Raw genomic sequence first — 14710 nt, 5'->3', positions numbered from 1 at the left:
TATAAAGAAGAGGTGTCAAAAAAATTCTTCTAACTCAGTACAGAACTGAAAATAAACTAAGTTTTATAAATTAGGAAATCAGGACTTTTAGAAGAATGTCTTAAGAAGAAAATAAATATATATTTACCAAATAGTAAGATAAGTAATCACAGTGATGGGATAAAGACACATGTGTCATTCCTGACAAGAAATAATGAAGGTGATTGAAAACTCTAGAAAATGCAAAGGCTGTATAGGAAAGTCACAATGTAAACATGAAGCAAGCTGAAACGTAGCAGGATATGAGAAATGGAGAGGAAGCAAAGAGCATCTATTTGACCTTGACACGAGGTAATTCTCTTTCAAGCAATCTGGGATAGTGATAGAAATACATTTCTTATTTCCATTTTGGTCCTTTATAATCAATATTTATACAATCATAATATGTTATATTATCTTTATTCATTTAAAAATTTTGGATTCAAACTATAAACATTTTAAGATATAAATATAGTTACAAAATAAAGTGTACACTTGAAAAGATCAAAGGAGTGAGACAGTTTACAGAGTTTAGATGATAGATGAGGAGAGGATAAATAGGACATATAAGGTCCCAAATTTCCTTATCTTAAGTAATGGGAGAAGTATAAAAACAGAGATTATATTACTCAAAGTTAAAAAGATAACAAACAGAAGAAAGATTAGTAATCTTAAGAACTAATAATTAAAATTCAAAAATAAAATGATAATATCCACTAACAGGGAAAAAAAACCCAAAAATGCATAAAATGCAAGATAAGTTTCTCAGCTTTCATGATGAGGAGTCAATAGAAAACATCTAAAGTTAATATATCATGAAGAGGGGCTGTAACCATATTGTTCAAATATATAGAGGTGAGCAAAAGAAGAACTGCAAATAAAATCATACTAAAAAAAATTACTTCTGGGGAGGAGGTATCAGAGGTAGAGGAGAGGGTGAGAAATTTAAATTTTTCATTTTATAAGATGTTATACTTTTTTCCTTATCATCTGGATATATTACTTTTATTACATTAAAAAGGTAAAACATTCCTGATAACTAGCTTAGTATTTTCTTCAATGATATTATCCCCAAGTGCATTCTTACTAAGGATGAAATGAACATACCCCTGCAGGTAATAGTGAAGGAGGCAGCAATACCAAATGAATGATATAATTAATATTGCAATGAGCAGAAGCATCAGGAATCCAAACAGGTCAACTGAAATGTACAAAAAGAAACATATTTTAAGTTAACAGAAGATTAATAATTTCTTATATTTTCATCTTTTCTATTATCACACAGTCTGATTAAGTACAAATTCAGCCCTTACTGAAAATACAATAACATACATCACATACTCCAATCAAATTACCATTAACACAGCAGTCACTAACATTTAAAAATAATCTGGGTTGCTAAGACGAGGTAACATTATCTTCAAACTGGTAAACTATTGGGCCATTGGCTACCTTTTCCTCTATTTTATCCAGCTGCCTTCACGCTTTTATAGAGATAGCTGGGGCTGCGTTGTTGTTTGAATTTCAGCAGTTCCTTATGAAAGAGACAACAAATGCTCTCTGGGAAACGGATTTCCAGCATTTGTAAACTATCCCCCCACCACCACACCCCATGCTATGTGAAGCTAGAAGGGCAGAACATGAAATAGGAGACTAAGGTTCCCACTCGTACTAAATGTATCAAGTTTTACTTTTTTATAAGCTCTTTGCTGCAAACAATTATGATTTAAACAGACCTAATAATACCTGAAGAAAACAGGGACTTGAGGGCAAAATTGGTATTTTTTCACTTCAATTAAGAAAAAGACATAGACCACTGGTGGCTCTGGATGGGTTTTCTTATATGGTCAGGGTTCCCCTGGAAAGCCTTTTGCTTTAACTCTTTTTGAAAACTTCTTTAAAGGTTCTAATACATTTCCCTGCTTTGATAGCTACCAAATACCAAACCAAAAGGATAACATGGTAGATGTAATTTGAAGATTCTTTGATGATTGAGATTTGTTCGGTCCTGGGGAGTCATTGTTCTGAATGACAATTCTCAGTACAAAATACATTCCCTGAGGAAATATAAGTTATAGCTACTGGATTCAATATAGCCTTACCCTAGTACCAGCTTATAAGAAACACCTGGAGTTCCTGAAACAACCTAAAAACACAGTCCTCCCTTCTCTGGCTATGGTTATTGTACACCAGAGTAGAGATGAACTTTAAAGTATTTAACAACTGGTATGGTAAGGGACCCACCCACCAATCAGAATGAACGTTAGCCTAGTTGAACCAACAGAGTCTGGAAAGAACTAGTGTCAGCCAGTCTCAGGGGAAGCACCAATGAACAGACCTCCTGTTACTTTAATAAATCAAATAAGATAATTTCTAATCCTTCAAGTGTAACAAATCACTAGTATTTGCAGGTCAATTTTTATAAGAACATAAAAATTCAAATAGTGACAACTTACCTTTACAGCTTAACCAAAACGACGAACTTAACTGACACCCCCTATTTGAAAAACAAAACTTTTTGCAAACGTTTTCGCCACTGCACCAAAAACACTGTATTTGGAAAGAAAAAAATAAAAGCAGTGTTCAAATATAATAATCCCAATTCCAGTAAGATTTAGGGCTAGTTCAATAAATATTCAATAAATAACAGCCATCATCATCATTATTTTATTTCTAGAGGCTGGTGCACTGGTGGGATCCAGTCAGCCTGCCCCTGATGGGGGCCACTGGGGGTGGGCTGGCTGGAGTGAGGGGCTGAGACAGTTTGCTGGCTCCACCCCCAATCAGGTTGGGGGGGGCTTGCTCAGGGGTGGGGCCCACCATGGGGGAGGGGCTGCAGGTGTTCCGGTAGTCCCGCTATTCGGTTGATTTGCATATTACCTTTTTATTACATAGGATTATTCATGCTGTTGGTAGTCTGCCCAGATCCTCCATACCAGGCCCCTGTACCCAATCCCAGCTGCAATGAGTTGTTGGCTGCAAGTGGCCCAAGCTGACCTTCTTCTTGGGTTGTCCTCAGTGGATAAGATTACCTTGCCCTTGAGGTAACTTCCCCCTTCACCCTGCCATTACTGGCTCATATGTAGGGTCCCAAACAGTGGGCATCTTTGCCTAAAGGCAGGGATAACTCTGCTAGTGACTCTTTTTTACCCCAGGGCTGCCTGTGGTTCAGGCCAAGGGTAGACTTTAGCTGAGACCACATCTTTGCTTGGTTCTTGTCCCTTACGTGCCCCGAATCCTTTTCTTTTTCATCAGTTTTTGCTGAAGAGCAGTTGCTGAAGAAATGGCATGTACCTGAGTCCTTTTCTCAGGCGCTGTGTTTGGGGAATCAAACCTGAGCCATTGCTTCATGAAGTAGTAATAATGACTTCAGTAGATAGGATTTGTTTCTCTCTCTCTCCGACACTCTTTCCCATTCCCCTTGTTGGCAGCACCCACTCTTTCCTCCGCTACATGTGGGCCTGGTGGTGGCTGTCTCATCCCTTCAATCCCACCTCATCCCCCTCCCTCTTCCTGCTCACAGGTGGTCAGATAATCATATGGAAATAGGAAAACTGACTTCTAAGTGCCTTGTTGAAGTAAGCAAAAGCAAGGTACAAAGGTGGAAACCACTGTGGGAGATAAGTCTAGAACCTGGATAAGTTAAAAAAAAAAAACCACACACACAAAAAAACCAAGGACAGAGTAGTAAAAATGGCTGTTATTTACATAGGGCTTACTGGATAACAGGCACCATTCTAAGTCCCTTTTATGTATTAACTCATCCTCACGACAACCCTGTGAGCTACGTGCCATTATGTCCACTTTATATTTGAGGACAATAAGACACAGAGCAGTCAAATGACTTACACAAGGTCACATGCCTAGTAAATAAGGAACCTGCAGTTGTAACCTAGTCGGTGTGGTTCTATGCTGGTAACCAAACCTATAAGAGATTCCAGACCCTCCCAGTCACTCTGGCTGCACATCCTGAGACCAGCACCTCAATGAAAAGAACTACCCTTTAGGGTCTATGGCCCGCGGCCCGGATCCAGCCCGTTTGAAATGAATAAAACAAAAAAAAAAAGACCGTACCCTTTTATGTAATGATGTTTACTTTGAATTTATATTAGTTCACACAAACACTCCATCCATGCTTTTGTTCCGGCCCTCCGGTCCAGTTTAAGAACCCATTGTGGCCCTCGAGTCAAAAAGTTTGCCCACCCCTGCTTTAGACACAGCCTGGGGGCAGGAGGTATTCACACGCCAGTTTTGTTTCATACAAACCAAGACCAAAGGTCAAATAAAGCCATTTAGGCCAGTCTGAGATTGAAGCCAGTTAGGCTGAATGGGTCCTGTCCTTTTGCCCTGTTGTATAAAGACGGGAACTGCAAAGTCAAGGCCTAGTTGAACCAACAGAGGCTGGAAAGAACTAAAGAAATTGGGAAGGACCTGCTGGGAGAGGCCTCCTCTCCAGCTTTGTGAAGAATGTCCATTTGCCACAGAAGAAAATAAGTCAATCCACAGAGGGAGGCAGAACTGGGAGAAGAAAAGAAAGAAAGGAAGTGGAAACACTCTCCTTTAGGATTCAGCTGAGTATGAAGCCAAGGCCATTCCTGGGCTTCCCAATTTTGTGAGTCAAAAATTCCCCTTTTTGTTAAATTTGTTGGAGTTGGGTTCTGTCACTTACCACAAAGAGACTAACACCTTAACTAAATCTAAAAAGTCTTCAAAGAATCAAACTTCACATTACCCAGAGGAACAGTATAATATATTCAACATCCCTAAATTGGTAATTTATAATTTAAGACAAATTACATGGATTTTTCTCTTGTAGTTTAGAAAGACTGTCCAAATCAATATAAAGTCATGCTGACCTCAGATTCTTCAAAGAGTGGCACCTCAGCAGTCAGCTAAAATACTTTAGAATGATAGTTAAGATAATTCATGGGGAAACGAGTATTTGTTCTAAGGTAGAACTCTGTTAATAAGCTTATACAGACATCAAAACTGATATTTTTATAAGCAAATATCATTAAAATAAGAAAATGCAGAAAAAAGGGAGAGGTACTTAATAATGTTTACTGGCTTGTTAACAATGTATAAACTGATGGTTTAATATTATCCTGCAAAAAATAGTACATACGTGTTATTGTGCAAAGGGTGATTTTAGAGTAGTGGACATCGAAAGGATCAAAAGAGCATTCACTCATTATTTATGGGCAGATGCCAGACACAGCAGAGGTTATACAGATATAGAGAGTGCTGCTTTTGCTTTGTTTGGCAGGTACAGTATGTACACTCTACAAAAAACAAATCTCTAAGTGAAAGAACGTTATAATTTCAAAAGGAGTGGAACAGCCCTAGCCAGTTTGGCTCAATGGATAGAGCATTGGCCCGTGGACTGAAAGGTCCCAGGTTTGATTCCGGTCAAGGGCACATACTTTGGTTGCAGGTTCCCTGGTCTTGGTAGGGGTGCATGCAGGAGGGGTGCATGTGTCTCTCACATCAATGTTTCTGTCTCTCCCTCTCCCTTCCATTCTTTCTAAAAATCAATAGAAAAATATCCTCGAGTGAGGATTAACAAAAAAAAGGGGGGGGGGTGGGGAGTGGAACAGAAGTAAATGTAATAGAAATTTATAAGAGAAAGTATTCACTTCTAGTTAGCATGACTAGTTTAGATTTTTTCAGAGAATATACAGATTTCGTCTGAGTCTTGAGGATTAGGTGAAATCAGTACCAGACAGAGTAGGCCTTAGACACACAAGTCACAGCAGAATGAGAGAACAGGTATCCACGTGGCAGGGCTGAAATCTGCTGTGGTGGACCTTTGTGAAATTATTTGGAAGGTAAATTTCTCTGATTGTGAGGGGGATGGATTGCCAGACTATGGAGTCTATATTTTAACAATAAGGAGTCAGCTGAATTGTTTTGAGCTAATAGGTGACACAATGGAATTGCTACTTTCTGATAATGAATAAAGCATCAGGAAGGCCTGGAGGGACAGAAGCCTAGAAAGTCTAAGATTGTTCCAGTCGAAAGACAAAAATGGAAGGACTGATAGGACTTGGTGAATTGCAGAGAGAGAGAAAAAGTAAAAGAAAGGAGCCAAAGATTTAGAAAATTATGTCTGGGAAAATGCTACCAAAAATAAAGAAGTAAATAAAAAATGAGCTTCTTTGGGGAAGAAAACTTAGAAATTTAGTTTTAGAAAATTTGAACTTGAGGTGATGAAGAAATGTTAATCGAGAACTGTATCACGTCCAGCTGGTGTGGCTCAGTGATTGAGCATCCACCTATGAACCAGGAGGTTGAGGTTCAATTCCCAGTCAGGGCACATGGCCAGGGTTGTGGACTCATCCCCAGTAGGGCGTGTGCAGGAGGCAGCAGATCAATGATTCTCTCTCATCACTGATGTTTCCATCTCTCTCTCCCGCTTCCCTCCTCTCTGAAAGCAATAAAAATATATTTTTAAAAAAGAACTGTGTCACCCCAAGATCCAGGGACTATTAGGTCTAAGAATATGAATTGGGGATTTCTTTATGTGCAGGTACTAGCAGAGGTCATGGCAGTAGGTGAGATAGCACAAGGGTGAGAACATGATATTAAAAATTGCTTTGGAGTGTGAGGAATGATGAGGAAGAGGAACAGATGAAGGAAGCGGAGAGGGGAGGAAAGAAGCAGAGCAGGTAATGTGTAAAGTCCAGGTCACCAAGAAAGGAGCAAGTCTCCAGAAGGAGGGACTAAGTTGAAAGGTCAGTGCATTTGGTTATGGAGAGTCTTTGGTGAGCTCTAAATCAGTTGCTAGTCATTAAATCCTGGGGATAAGGAAGCAAAGGCAGCATAAGGACTTTAACTGCTAGAAGGAAATAAGAAGTTTGGGTTTTGTGTGTGTTTTTCCCATTTCATCTGAACTGATGAGCTGCCTCAAACTGATTGTCAAACTGCAGCGGGAAGGCCAGGGAAGGTTGGGGGGCAGGAGGAAGCGGGGTAAGAGATCAACCGAAGGACTTGTATACATGCATATAAGCATAACCAATGGACATAAGACACTGGGGGGTAGGGGAGGCCAGGGGATTGTCAAGGGCAGGGAAAAAAAAAGGACACATATGTAATACCCTTTGTAATACTTTAAGCAATAAAAAAAAGAAAGAAAAAAAAGAAAGGAGCCAATGCTGAGAAATAGACTGAATTTATCATAGAGGGAACAAGGAGAAAGGTCCTGAGTCTGTGAATGTGCTTCCGAGTATGGTATAGGCATGGAGGTAAAGACTCAGGGAGTAGTCTTGGAACTGTGAACCGACTTCCCAAGGGGAAAAATGAGTGTAAAAGAAAAGACACTGAATTGGTTTAGAAGAAAAATGAGAAACTTGACAGAAGGCCTTAAACTTCTCCAGGAATATCAGGCTCCAGAAGGATGGTTATGCCAAGAGCAATTAAGGTGTTGCCTTGGAGAGTAACCCATGAAACTAGTCCTCTGCATTTTCTTTTAGCGGAGAGACTCCTGAGAGGTACTCCACATGGTCACTGGCATATCCAGATTCGAATCCATGATCCTGTCCACCCCCTTACACACACACACACACACACACACACACACACACACACACACCTTTCAGAATAATAGATATCACAGTGGCCTTCCTTGTGGGGTTTGAGGTATGGCATTTATAAGTGTATTTCACAAACATGTGAGTAATGGTTCTTTCCTATGAACTGTGCTATGGGAAAGTAAAAAAACCCACTGGGGTTGCTGTAACTTCATTCCTTTCTGTCCCAACCAATAATTCATATCAAGATGCAATGAATGAGAAATGTGATTATGGAGAAAACTTATAATCTACTCTAATTCATTGTGTAAGTCAATTTTAAAGCTCAGTCTTTTAACTGTCATTAGCAAAAAAAAAAAAAGTGACAGGATATGTCTCATCATTGTGACATCATAATTGAAATCTATCATTCCAAGTGACACATAATGATTCTGAACAACAGCGAAAGCTGAAAGTTCACAAGTTTCTTAGATTTTATTTCTAATGGAAGAGAAGATAACAACAAAAATATAATGCCTTTCATATGCTGAGTTTATGATTGTGTGCTGGGGGTACTACTGTAATTTAGTTGCTGTTAGTGGATTTGTTTTTGGTAAGAAGGTTTTCTAACTGTAGGAAGGCTAGTCACATACTCTTAAAGTACAAGAAAATGTTTCCAATAAAATCTGAGGAAGATTCCCTTATAGTTAAGAAGGATAAGCATATAATTTATCATTCAAACTGGAATATTGTGGGGAATAAAAAGGAGTTGGTATACTATATATATTCAGGGTGAGGCAAAAGTAGGCTTATAATGGTGAATATGGAAAATAGAGTTTATTCTTATATTCTTGTATTATTATTTAACTATTGTATTATTTTCCATACAAAAAGAGAGATTGGCTTGCAAATAAAATGTTATGGTATCCATATCATTATTTGCTTCAGAATTATCCATTTTGGAGGAGAAGGCATACATGAAATAAGATCTGCTAAGGTGGGTCTTGAAGGGGGTATAAAGCTTTATTATACTGTTTTCATGTTTGAAAATTTCTTTTCAAACATGAAAAGAACAAAGAAAAAAAGGTGTCCATTCAAGTGAACAGCCAGGAGAATTCACAGAAAGAAGGAAGTCCATTGGAGGGGGCCATAAGCTGGAGGAAAAATAGGAGATTAAAGAACCAGAGGATGGTCTTGTCTTCTTGAGGCAAAAAGTATGTGCAGTGTAAGGTAATGAGAATGCAAGAGCCATTGTAGGCCACGCAGACTCAGGGGGTGGCTGTGGAAATGAAAACTGAATGCACAGAGCTGAGGAGTCAGGGCACGGCAGGACCCAGTGTGTCTGGGCCATCGCCAAGTATGGCAAGCACATCCAATTATGGCAGGAATTGGGTGGAGAAGTCCCAGAGCCCTGAGCCCAAGGCCTCATTACAGCGGAGGAATTGTCTATGTGAGGATAAGCAGGGGCACAGGTTGGTCCGTCCAGATCACTATGACAGAGAGCAGTTACCAGAGTGTGCCCTTTTTAATTAGTGATTTTGTGCGTCTCTGGTGTTAATTTTCAGTTCTCCAATACTTATTAGAGTAGAAAGGTTTTGAGAGGGTTGCTGCCAAGTTCTCTGTAACACCGTTTACCTCATGGCATTTCTGCTCTCTTCCAAATCTGAAGTGAAGAATAATGGTGTCAGACATCTGAGCATCAGCAAAGGGGACGTTAGCTACACAGTGGTTAAGGAACAGTGCGCCTGTAATCCTTTCTGATCTAAGGAGTAGAGTAGCAAGGAAATTTTCACTGTATCTCAAAGGGCTTATCTTTTCCTTGATATAGAAAAAATTCTTCCCAAAGGCAGTACACTTCTTTTTTCATGCAAAATAACATTTTGTTTCTGAAGCATCTAGAAGGAAGTACATGTTTGTACTAAATTATTTCCTGTTTATTTCTAGATCCTTGGAGAATGATTGGAAACTAGAAATACATCTTAGTAACAGCTATTCATATTATTGAAATCATGTAAGACAAAATTTGCCATATCTTTTAGACTGCAGCTCTAAATTATGTGACTTTATAACATTCCCAAGACAAGCTCCTCATTGAAAAGTAACTTACTTTTCTATCTCGTATGCACAAATGACAATTTTTGTTTGATGCACATCCTACAAGAAAAAAATATGAAGTACAAAACTGTAAATACAAAGCCTATTTACTGCTCAACATTATATAAAAGTACATTTCATTTAGTCATTCCTATTTTATAGCATAGTCATCCACACCACAGCATTTTACTTTATTATTTCCATATATCTAGAAAGTTTTCCTATTAGTGCCATTTAAATCCTAACTCTTTTTTTTTTTTTTTTTTTTTTTTTTTTTTCCTAACTCTTATTTTCTCCTGTTACTTGAAAAAATAGGAAATGCCCTGACCGGTTTGGCTCAGTGGATGGAGTGTCGACCTGCGGACTGGGGGGTCCCAGGTTCGATTCCGGTCAAGGGCATGTGCCTTGGTTGCGGGCACATCCCCGGTGCGGGGTGTGCAGGAGGCAGCTGATTGATGTTTCTCTCATCGATGTTTCTAACTCTCTATCCCTCTCCCTTCCTCTCTGTAAAAAATCAATAAAATATATTTTTAAAAAAAAGAAAAAAAAAAGAAAAAATAGGAAATGGTACCATCCAAATTTGATTGGCCATGCTGTGCTGTGCTATCCTGACCTAGAAAGTTCGGTTTCTTTTCTTGGTTGCCACCTGCTCTTTAGACTATGCCCATTTGTCGTCTGGTTGCTCCTGAGAGAATTTCTCTATATGTTAGTACTTTTTTTGTTCATTCATTAGATACTGGGGAAGAAAATTCTTAGCCCAAAGTTCCAAGGGCAAACTGTACCTCCTTAGGATATTGCTTCCTAAGCTCTCAAATAGAAATGGACATCAGGGACTAAGATGGCGGCATAGATAAACACCGGGAAATAGTCGCCTCCCACAACAATTGAGAAATATCCCAAAGGACGGAGCAAACATCGTCCAGAACAACAGGAAGGCTGGCTGAGTGTAATTTCTACAACTAGAAGAAAAGAAAAGCACGCTGAGAGCCAGAGGAGCTGCGGAGGCTGAGTGCAGAGGTACGGCGGCGGCTCGCGCGCGCGCGCGCCGAAAGGGAGTGGCACCTGAGGACGCGGCTGTCTTTTTGAATCACAAGCTCCCGACTGCTCTGATCTCCGGTTCTGGGAAGTCTCTGGGGACCCAGGACTCATATGGGGAGAGGCTGCTCTGTCAGGTGGCAGCGGGCGAACTTGAGGGCGGATTTCCCTCAGAGGTGCTTGCAGCCGTTACCGGGACACTGAGACGCGCGACTCCGGGCGCTGAGAATCAGCCATAGCTTCTTTCTCCGCCCTTTTGACTCCCTGAGACCCCGCCCCACCCAGGCTGCAGCAGAGGCTTTTGCATGTGAATGTACCTAACTACAGCCCAGCCAAGCAGACCCGGAACTTCCAAGAGAAGGCCCAAGGCCCTGCAGCGGCTTGCATTGCTTCACAGCTGAGCCTCTTCGTGGCAGCTCCGGCTGTGTGGCCTCAGGCAGGGGCTGAATTAGCACCTCCCTAGATCCAGGAGCCACTGTACCCAGTGGTCAGAGGGGGACCTTTCTCCCACTTCAGACACGGCTGATTCCCACAGCCGGTTGGCCTGGAGGTCAATTCCTCCCAGTGATCCTACAACAACCAAGGCACCAAGAGTGTCCACCCCAGGTAACTGGGGAGGCTGAGCCACTGGGCCCTACAGGACACCTGGCTCGCAGGGCCACTCTATCAACACAGGGAAGCAGCCAAAATGCGGAGACAAAGAAACAGGTCACAATTGGCAGAAACGGAGGAGGGCAGACGACTGGATATAGAGTTCAAGGCCACGTTTATAAGGTTTGTCAAGAATTTTATGGAAACCGCCGATAAATTTAATGAATCCCTCAAGGAGTATAGTGAGACCATGGAGGACATGAAAAAGGACCAACTAGAAATTAAGCATACACTGACTGAAATAAAGAATAATTTACAGAGATCCAACAGCAGACAAGAGGATCCCTAGAATCAAGTCAAAGATTTGAAATACAAAGAAACAAAAAATACCCAACCGAAAAAGAAAAAAGAAAAGAGATTCAAAAAATATGAAGATAGTGTAAGGAACCTCTGGGACAACTTCAAGCGTACCAACATCAGAATTATAGGGGTACCAGAAGGAGAGAGAGGGCAAGATATTGAAAACCTTTTTGAAGAAATAATGACAGAAAACTTCTCCCACCTGGTGAAAGAAATGGACTTACAAGTCCAGGAAGCGCAGAGAACCCCAAACAAAAGGCATCCAAAGAGGACCACACCAAGACACATCATAATTAAAATGCCAAGAGCAAAAGATAAAGAGAGAATCTTAAAAGCAGCAAGAGAAAGACAGTCAGTTACCTACAAGGGAGTACCCATCCGACTGTCAGCTGATTTCTCAACAGAAACCATGCAGGCCAGAAGAGAGTGGCAAGAAATATTCAAAGAGATGAATAGCAAGAACCTGCAACCAAGATTACTTTATCCAGCAAAGCTATCATTCAGAATGGAAGGTCAGATAAAGAGCTTCACGGATAAGAAAAAGCTAAAGGAGTTCATCACCACCAAACCAGCATTATATGAAATGCTGAAAGGTATTCTTTAAGAAGAGGAAGAAGAAAAAGGAACTCTTACCATTTGCCACAGCATCGATGGAACTGGAGAGCGGATAAATACCACAAGATCTCACTTATTTGTGGAATATAATGAACAACATAAACTGATGAACAAGGACTGATCCAGAGACGGAGAGGCTTTGATTGGACTGTCGGGCCTTGGAGGGAAGGTAGGGGAGGGTGGGGGCAAGGGGGAAGGATCAACCAAAGGACTTATATGCAAGCATATAGGCCTAACCAATGGACACGGACAACGGGGGGGTGAGGGGATGAACGGGGGGGGGGGGGGTAGAGGGTACACATATGTAATATCTTAATCAATAAAAAAATATTTTAAAAAAAACCACCAAAAAAAAACCCAAAAAAACCCCAAAAAAACAAAAAAAAGAAAAGAAATGGACATCAGGGTTCAAAGGCCTGGTTTCCGGAGGTCTCACTTGATGTGGGATCGTCCCCAACGTCCTGTGCTTGCCTGGGTACAAGGCCTGCCCCTCACTCAGAGTCCTACCAGGGATGGAGGTGGGATCTCCGTGAGGGGTCAGAATGCCTTCCTCAGTTTGGGAAGTGACGGAATCAAGTCTAAGAAACCATCTCCCTGTTAGGCAGGAAAGTTAGATGCAAGCACCAAGGGGAGGCTGCCCCAGGCTGAAGCCAGCCCCCGGGAGGCCTGGGACAGGTTGAACCAGGCTTTCCCCCGTAAAGGAAGCTGTTTCCTCAGCAACACTGACCGACCGGGGTTAGTCAGCCCTAGAACTGACTGTGTTCTCTATGATTCTCGATTTGTTTTGTTTACTCCGTGCTTTTATTATTTGCCTCACAATCCCACCTCCTTCCGTGCCCAGGCCTTTTTGTTCTTCTTCAAGCATTTTGAAGGTCTTTTGAATAAATTCTAGTATGACTCCAATTTCCTAGGGAACAAAAAGAAGGATTTGTGTCTGTGTGTGGCCCCCGTTTGCAGGCACTGTGCGTGGGAGAACAGGGCAGGATGGGACTAGAACACTGTCCTCTTGGAGTGTGTATGGGGGTGACAGAGAGAGAAATCTGTGGGGAAGATGAAACCAGAGGAAACAAGCCAGGCCCTTTAATTCAGTCTCTCCCCACTCCCCTCCTCTCAAAGCTGAGCGCTCTGGGTTTGTTTTTTCTAAGGAAGACTGATTCGCTAACAGATCTTAACATTCTTTTAGACTCCGGAAGCCAGACAGCAGTAATTATTCTGTCTTACAGTCTTCATAAAAATGGCAATCTTGGCTTTGCAGGGCATTTTCCAAGTAATTCAAATTTTGTCCTCATTCTATCTATGCAATTCCAATTTAGGATTCTAAAATCTGTACTTCTGAGTTCCTGAATTCTACTCAGCATGGTTTTGAATGTTGCAAAATGTCTTCAGTTGGAGCGGAGAGCCAAGTCTCCAAACCAAAGTAATTATTTCTTAAGATAAGACCCCAAAGTAAGCAACTTATTAACTAAGACCTTAAAACACTTAGAAAGACTAGAGATGGCCGTTGAGTGAAGTCTGATGAGAAGAAAAACCAACAGCGTATTCACAGCACAAAGCTTATGGGCTATGTAGGTCATGCGGAAAGTGAGGGGAGGGGCCTGCTCTCCCAAATTTAAAACTATTTTAATCCACTTTTCTTCATTTCATATAAGACAAATTAATTCGAGAGCAATTTAACTGGATTTCACCCAAAACGTCAGGAGCCTTTATATATGTTTTCTCTCCAACAGCAAACGGTAATTTTCGAGATGAAAATATCCTGCCAGTTGGCACCATGGACCAAGAAGGAGAGAGGGCGGGTGGCGCTGTGGGGCACCGCCTCTGGGTTTGGGATGGCTCACCTTCATCGTCCGCAGATTTTGGTCTCTGCTTGCCCTTGTGTCTGGAGATTTGAGAAAAACCCTTCTCTGAGAAGCTGATAAGCAGCTGGATGAGAAGGAGAGAGAGGAAAACTGGCAGGAGAATTTGGCCCCAGGCCCGCAGCCAGCACATGGCTCCTCAGGTTTGCGGTCCACAGGTTTCCAGCCACTGGGACTGGGGCCAGCACCCGGTTCCAGATTGGACTGGCAGACCCCGCTCAGGGACTGTGGTCTGCCACAGCCCGGGGTCCTGAGGCAGCTCCTTCTAAACCCTGGACCCCCGCATATCTCACAGAACCTTAGCACTCCTAATGTTCCGGCCAGAACACAGAATGTTCATAATGTAATCCCAGTATGCACGGGGCTCGGGCTAACTAGAGTCCTGACCACCCGGACTTGATGGATCATTGCTATCCTGTTGTTTTCGGAAAAACGCCTGGATTCTAATTTTCAGCACTCAATTATGTGTAAAGCTTCGCACCTTTCTGTGCTGTTTTCCCCAGAGGTAAATGAATCTACCCTCCAGTTGTGCCATTAAGTGGAGAGCTCCTGAAACTCTGTATATTCTTGATCTGATCCTTGACTCCTCTGTGGCCCGATGGCATGCTCTAACCAGTTTCCCAAAGTGTGGTG

At 41.6% G+C, this 14710-nt stretch overlaps 1 protein-coding gene across 1 annotated transcript; it reads right to left on the bottom strand.

The window, feature by feature from the left end:
- Window positions 1-1031: 1031 nt before the first annotated feature.
- On the bottom strand, window positions 1032-14210 carry PTTG1IP2 (PTTG1IP family member 2; the record flags this gene model as incomplete). Its single annotated transcript, XM_081101993.1, has 2 exons — window positions 1032-1219; window positions 14060-14210. The coding sequence occupies 2 exons, from the start codon at window positions 14208-14210 to the stop codon at window positions 1032-1034; spliced, it is 339 nt and encodes a 112-aa protein (XP_080958119.1).
- Window positions 14211-14710: the final 500 nt, after the last annotated feature.

The sequence above is a fragment of the Myotis nattereri genome (assembly GCF_964212035.1).
Source record: "Myotis nattereri genome assembly, chromosome: 11".
Classification (NCBI taxonomy): Eukaryota; Metazoa; Chordata; class Mammalia; order Chiroptera; family Vespertilionidae; genus Myotis; species Myotis nattereri.
This window is presented reverse-complemented; position numbering and strand designations above follow the sequence as displayed.